This window comes from Bufo bufo, chromosome 7, assembly GCF_905171765.1.
Source record: "Bufo bufo chromosome 7, aBufBuf1.1, whole genome shotgun sequence".
NCBI classification, from domain to species: domain Eukaryota; kingdom Metazoa; phylum Chordata; class Amphibia; order Anura; family Bufonidae; genus Bufo; species Bufo bufo.
The window spans coordinates 29881450-29888795 of NC_053395.1; the positions used below are offsets into that span (position 1 = coordinate 29881450).

General features: G+C 47.5%; 1 protein-coding gene across 2 annotated transcripts in view; it reads left to right on the forward strand.

The window, feature by feature from the left end:
• Positions 1-5345, forward strand: part of CRAMP1 (cramped chromatin regulator homolog 1) — a 50736-nt gene extending 45391 nt beyond the window's left edge. For both annotated transcript variants that reach the window (XM_040440146.1, XM_040440145.1), the window contains exon 21: positions 2069-5345. In XM_040440146.1, the coding sequence (XP_040296080.1) occupies positions 2069-2236 (168 nt within the window). In that variant the 3' untranslated portion in view covers positions 2237-5345. The remainder of the gene's footprint in view (positions 1-2068) is intronic.
• The last annotated feature ends 2001 nt before the right edge of the window (positions 5346-7346 follow it).

The following is a 7346-nucleotide window of genomic DNA, read 5'->3' on the forward strand; positions in this document are numbered from 1 at the left end:
GGCGGTTGCTGGGCGGACCCTTCGGTTCCTGTCCGTTTGTCCTTCTGCTTCCCCACTCTGGGGGGATACGGGACAACCTTGCTCGGGGGCCGACGGGACCAGTTCTACCGACTGTTCTACCCGTGTTACGGGTCTGCGCCTGATCATTGGGTTTTCACCCGCTTGCCCAGGCAACTCTAGTGGGCTCGCTAGTGTTCGCTTCTAGCCGAGTTTTTCGTCCAGGATCTGTGGTAGGACTTAGGGTTTTACCTGGGGTTCTGTGGGAAGCTGGGCGTTCCCCCACTCTGCCTTTCTCCATGGTTCTGTCTTTCTCCAGTCCGGCCTGGACCTGGGGCTGGGACTCTGTTGCTTGAAGTATCAAGTGTCATTCCTGTCCTTCCTCTTTCAGCGTTCCCAGGCCCTCTGGGCCTGTCAGGAACTTCTTCCATGGAGCGGCTCTTGGGTTCCTTTGTACTGTCCTCCGGTACCGTCCTGGGAACTACATACTAGGCTCTTGGCGCTCCAATTTTTCCTTGGAGCCGTTACAGAAGTTCCCTCTACTAACAGTTGGGTTTCTGTAGCCATCGTGTCTCTGATGGGTGCCTGAGTGGCGGCCCTTCTTGTTCCGAGCCTTCTGTCTTCCCCCAGGACAGGGCTGTTCTCCATTCCGTCTCTTCCTTCCTTCTGAAGATGGTGTTTGTCTTTCATTTCATTGAGGCAGTCGTCCTCCCCTTCCCACCCCAGGGAACGTTGGAGATCTCCGACTCTTGTCGACATTCGGTCTCTTGTGTTTCCAGGAGGTCCGCGCAAAGGGTTGACGGCCTCCAGGGTGGCTTTCCTCCGCTTTCTCAGAGTGGCTCTTGTTGTGGTTGCCGCACCAAGGGCAGGGTTCTGCTTTTGGTGTCACCATTCATTTGGCCAGACTTGTCGGTTTTTTCCTGGGCCGGAGGCATTAGGCTTCGGCCATGCATTTGTGCAAGGCGGTCACTGGTCTTCCTTGCACACCTTACCGAGTTCTACAGGGTGCATACTCGGGCTTCGGCGTATGCTGTTTCGGGCCGCCTGGTCTGCAGGCGGCGGGTTTTTTGATGCCTTCGGGTGCTTCGCCTTGGTGCTGTGGTCCCTCCCCCTTTGGACTGCTTTTGAACGTCCCAAGGTCTTCTGTGTCCCCCAAGGAAACTGGGCGAGAAAACGAGATTTTTGTATAACTTACCAGTAAAATCTCTTTCTCGCTCTTTCCTTGGGGGACACAGCACCCACCCATTCTTTGTTCTTCTCTGACTGTTTCCGAGTTTGTTTTACCCTTTGGGTAGTTGGCTTGTTGGTTCCAATTTTTGGACTTTGCCTTTTCTCACTACTTGGACACGCAACTGGCAGTCTCTCTCTCCAGGCTGAGGGTATAGCTGTGGAGGAGGGGCTTAACAGTCTTCACTTAGTGTCACGCCTCCTAGGGAGATGAGCTATACCCAAGGTCTTCTGTGTCCCCCAAGGAAAGAGCGAGAAAGAGATTTTACTGGTAAGTTATACAAAAATCTCGTTTTTTTTGAGTTGTGTGAGGGCTTGATTTTTGCAGGGATGACTTGTATTTTTCATTGGTATCATTTTGGAGTAAATGGCGCTTTTGGTTTGCTTGTTATTACGTTTTTTCGATGGCAGCTAAGAATAAATTCTTTTTTTTTTTTTTTACGGCGTTCACCGTAGGGGATGTTATTGATGCGACTATACCAAACATATGGGGGAGATTATTTTTTTTGCAATTATTTTCATTGAAAAATCCCGTGCAGCGCTTAGACTGGGCCGCCGTTAAAAAGCGGCGGCCCAGCCTAAGGCTCCTTAGTGACCGCCGTATAAAGGCGTATGGGTGGTCACTAAGGGGTTAATGTATTTATTCAAGCCACATGATACCTCTTGAGCAATCTGCATACAGTCTGTAGGTGCACTAGTGCCCCTGAGTGTCATTTTGGTAGGGCATGTGATCAATGCACTAGTTTGTGTTGAAGCCAAACATAAGAAAAGATGAACGTAGACCACTTCCTACCTCACCCTACACAATTTTTTGACTGTTATTTTTTTATTTTTTTTTGTGCAGGTGGTTGACTCCCAGCTGGCGTGTCTGATGAATGAGAACAGTATAGATTACATATCTCGCTTCAATGACTTGGCCCAAGAGCTTTCTGCCACTGACGCCGCTAGACGGGAAACTCTCTTTGAAGCTGGAGCCTCTGGGAATGGGCAGCCCATACGTGACCTGTCTTAAGCCGCGTGGCAGCACGAGCCGCCCTCTATGTAATGCCCGTAGGAATCCGTGTGTACCCATTTTTACCGACCAGCGCTTATGGATGTTTTGTGGACCTTTCCTGGGCATTGGATGAAGATACCAAGCGTTGTTTTATAATGCAGTATTTAACGTTCATTGTGATGATGTCACAGCGTGTGACAGCTTTCTCTTGTCATCTGTGATGGCAGTTCAGGATGTACAGCTAGTGACTAGGTGCAGTAAGTTCTGAAACTGTTTGATTACCATACTCTGGATGTATAGGACGGTAACCAAACATCTGCAGTGACGGCGTATTTCAGCCGCTTTGTACATAAGAGCCTGGGTGATCTCCCCTGGAACGATCGTCAAGCAAAATCGCTAAACCACACGATGCATTACTCTGCCGAAGAAAATAAGCCATAATGAATCGGATTTCATCCGTGGGCTCGGTGCAAAATATGCAATTTCTTTCTGTGTCGTCTTCTGTTTTATGTTTGTTTTTTCCTCTTTTTTTTTTTTTTTTTTGTATTGGGAAGCAGTCTTTCATGCAGGTATGTTTCATGGGATAGGTGGTAGAGAGGGGCTGCCCACTTGGGACCTCTTTCGGTGAAGGACCTGAAGAATCCTTTCGAACACCAATGAATTTCAGTTGGTTGAGTGTAAACCCTCATGTTTCCTGCGGGGGCGCTGTGCATAAAACCAGCAGTTACTGAGTAGCTGCTCTTGGAATGTAAATTGTTGGTATTTTCTAGGAACCATGTGGTTACAGTTGGAGCTGCAGGGTTGCCGGTGGGAATCGGTATGGCCCCCAGCCCTGCAAACTGTGAATAGGTTAATCAGTGGACGGCCATATTGTAGAATGAAGATAATGGAGATTGTTCTAGATTAATGTGCACTTTTTTTATCGTACAGTAACATTTTTTCTGGTTACCATGTTCTAAAAGGCCTAGCCTACAAATGGGCTATCAATATCAGATCACTGTGGGTCCGGCTCTCTGCACCCCAGCCGATCAGCTATTTGAAGAGGCCACAGTCCAGCGCTGTCCGTTGTAGAGTGGCGACGCTTGGTATTGCAGCTCAGTTCCATGAGCCCTTGAACACGACTGATCTGCAGAAAGGCCATGTGACTAACACCAGAGGCCGAGAAATAGACCGCAGTGCTTGCCCGAACTCTGCGGCCCCTATCAACAGCTGCTGAGCTAGGAGTTGGACCCTCACCTGAGGAGGGGTCATCAGTATTTAAGTCTTGGACAGCCCCTTTAAGTGTGTGACACAGGTTCTTTCTTCACTATAGAGATGGCCTCTTCCATGATGGACCATATGTTCTAGATTCTGAAGGGTCCTCCTTCCAGTTTCTCGCCGTCTCCCACCTGATTTTACCTTAGATCTGGAGATGTGTGTAACGAGCTGGATTTGCTGCCAACCATTCTTATGCATTTGTCCTATGGCCCATTGAATTCCGTCGTGTGTCCCACCGTGATACTTGCGCTCAATGTAAAGACCCCCCCCTTTAAATTAGTCACTGCTGCTTCCCTAGGCACTTCTCAGGTGGGTTCAGAGCAGGGACCCCCCAATCTATGACGTTCATGTGCTCTAATAAGACATTAGAGGGTTTTCTCTACTACTGTTATTTGGGTGTTCCCATTGAGTCTGCCTCTACCCTAAATCTTTGCACTTTTTTTTTTTTTTTATACCAAATAATTAAAAAAATTATTATTTTTTTTATTAGGATTGTCTCGTGATATGTCCGGCTGTCAGTTTGTATAAAGGCGAATTCCCATCACAGAAAATGCTGACCCTTCCCTAGGCTATGCTATCACTTTCTAATCTGGCGGCCATTGCACTGCTTTAGCCGTGTGACCCATTCAGAGTTCCTGCCTGAGCAGCGGCGCCCATTTATCTGCAGCGTGGCCCCACGGTACAGTCCGCTGTGCGGAGGAGGAGGAGTGCAGGATGCCAGCGGTTACGCCATGCCAGTCCCCATGTCTGTCTTCTGTGTTAATCAGGTTTAGCGCTCTGAACACATTCTTTTCACACTCTATCATGAATAGTTTAGCCCGTCATTTGCACTAGTGTGAGGTCTACAGAAAGCTGCTCCAAGGTGGGCACTTCCTTTAAAAGGGGTTTTTCCGGGAGCTGAGAACCCCTAGGGACCTCCCGTGTACCACCGAACATGAAAAAAAATAAAACCTGCTCACCTGTCGGCGGTCTCTCCGCTGCTTGGTTCCTGGCTGAGATCCCCATTACAGGTGGCACTGCAGGTATGTTCCTTTCAAGCTGCCGGGACTGGCTGCAGCGGTCACAGGACCGAGCTGTTTCCTGATCCTGTGGGAAGCGGTCAGGAAAGGAGCAGCGGCAGGACCGCAGACGAGCGAGTGGTTTTTTTTATTTTCAGGGGGACAGAGAAGGACGTCAGGGGTTGTCGGATCCAAGGTGACCCTCTAGAAGGTGAAATGACACTTTGGGTAGGTAAGTCTTGCCTCCTCTATGATTGATCATAGAAAATACCCACAGTGGGAACTCGTATTGTTGACAGTGTTCGTATGCAGCATATTAGTGCATATCTAATACCCCTGCGCCCTGATAGCCGCCAGCAGTGGGGGCCTAAAGAGAGACAATACCCCTCTAGGACTTGCTGGTATTAATGAATTGATATGGGGTAGGCGGGGGTATCCTCTGTTGAGGATCTTCATCTTTTGGCCCGAGTAGAGAGCAGTTACAGAGAGCGTATCTCGCTCTGGAGGACCTGACCAGTCCTGCATTACACACACAAGCCATTGATTTGAATGACCAGTGTGTAATGCTTAGCTTCTCCTGCTGGTGGCACTGCACCTAGGTTACATTCACACGACACTGAAAAAAATGTCTGTTAAAAATGGCAAGGCGGTCAGTTTTTAACAGTTTTTTTTTTTTTTTTTCACTGATGCCTTTCTGAGAAACGGTAACCCTTAATTGTATGGGGGTTGTCTTTCTGGGAAAATGGAACATATTCTATTTTTTGACATACGTTATTCACTGGCTGTATGTTATTCAAAACGGCCGTGTGAATAACCCCATAGATTACCATTGTTCTTAAAATGGACGTGTGACCACCATAAAAAAATAAAAAGCCGAAGGTCATACGGCCGTTTTTCAGTCATGTGAATATCGGCGTACTGCCAGGGTTCCCCAACAGATTTCAGCTTCCCAGTAGGACGCTTTGTCGTCATCTTATTGTCAAGGGACCTTTTTAATAAGTAGAATTTGTCAACAGTGAAGATCCCCTTTAAAGCCTCATGGAGACGTCCGTGGAACACGGTTCGTGAGATACCAGACTGGCATTGCAGGAGCTCTACGGCGTCATTGGTTGCTATGACGCTGTGCGCTCCTGCAATGCCAGTCGATATCTCACTGACCGTGTTCCATGGACGTCTGCATGAGGCTTAAGCCAGATGCAGACTTGGCAGAGCAGCATTTTTTGTGTTTTTCGGAGCTTATGACAGTACTAGATTGGGGCTGTAAAGAGCAGTACAAACATACTTTTTTTGTATTTTTTTTTTTTTTTTTTTTTTGTATCAGGAGTAGTGAGAATATGAAGTTTTATTCTGCTCCTGCAAGTGCTCAGGAGGCAGGGCTTCACTGTAAAGTACTCTCTCCATCGAGCTGCTTCACAGCCCCTCCCATCTGCTCTGATTGACAGCTGTAGTGTTCTCATGGTTGGATGCTACAGCTGTCAGAGGGGTGGGACTATGAAGCAGCTCAATGCAGAACACTTCACAGTGAAGCTCCGCCTCCTGGGCACAACAACCTGGCAGAATAAAACTTCTTCTTCTCTCTACTCCTGATCATAAAAGCTCCACAAAAGGTAGGTTTGTCCTCCCCTCCCCAGCCACTACCTAGTGCTGTCAGCAGTTTAGCATGGTCACCTTTTAAAGGGGGGGGGGGGGGGTTGTTCAGCAAAGACCATTTCCTTTCTAAGGGTATGTTCACACTTGGCGGATACGCCCCAGACTTTTTCAATGATGAATTGAGTGAGGAAAATCTGCTGCGTATTACAGTCCCAGCATAAGATTTTAGAAATTCTTCCTGTGTGGTTATACACTAAATATAGTTCCCCTTTGTCTGCCAGAGCAAGAACCGCCATGATTGATGGTGTTTAACCCACTATTGCACGCTGGGAGTTGTAGTTTTGCAGCAGCTGGAGAGCCACAGGTTGGAGACCATTGCCCATCCTAAGAGGGCATATGGAGGGGGGCCGTCACTTGTGTACTTTGCCTCTCCATTTACATAAGGAAAGGTGTCATGTGCGTGATGCATTAAACAGCAGCGTAGCCCTTGCTGACTGTCTCCCAGTCCCTGATCTCGTGGGGTAGGAGTGTCCCAAAAGTCGACCTCCTATAATGAGGCGCTCTGTCCTGTTCACCTTGGAAGCAGCCGTTTATAAAGGTTTCATAATGATCTAGAAACTATCCGAAAATCCTAGTTCAGATACTGGAGGGCGATATCCAGGTCAACGGTCATAATACGACTGCGCGTTTTCTGCAATGTGTCCGTAATGGGATGTGTGCTACCGATTGTGCAAATGGGAATAAACGAGGAGAGAATATGTAATATAATAATGTCCTATATCCTAAAGAATAAATACCCTGTATAGTCTGTGTATAAAAGTCTCACAACCGTCTGCGACCTCCGGATGACGAGAACGGGTTCAATGATCTTCATGTTTTGTATCATATTGTACATTTTAAGTTATTTTCTCGCCGCAGAATTTGCCACGACGAGAGCCGGTTTTGTTTGGGGGAGGGGTTGGGGCTATTTAATAAAAGTGGTTGCTATTTAATTCTGCTGTTAATTCATGCGCAAAATAAAAAAAACGTGGTTCAGATTTCAGATCTTTTAGTTTTTTTTTGGGGGGGGGGTTCCCACTTGACTTTGTAAAACCTGGTATCGGTTTCCTATTGTGCATAAATATATTGAAATCCTTAGGCTACATTGTGTCTTTTATGTAACGTCTTAAAGGGTCACTGTCAGGAGATGCCCATAAAGGGTTAAAACAGGGTCAGAGGGTGCGGAGTCCTGCTGCCACAAGCCGTCTGACTGGAGGCATACAGGTATTGTGTGAATTGCTGTT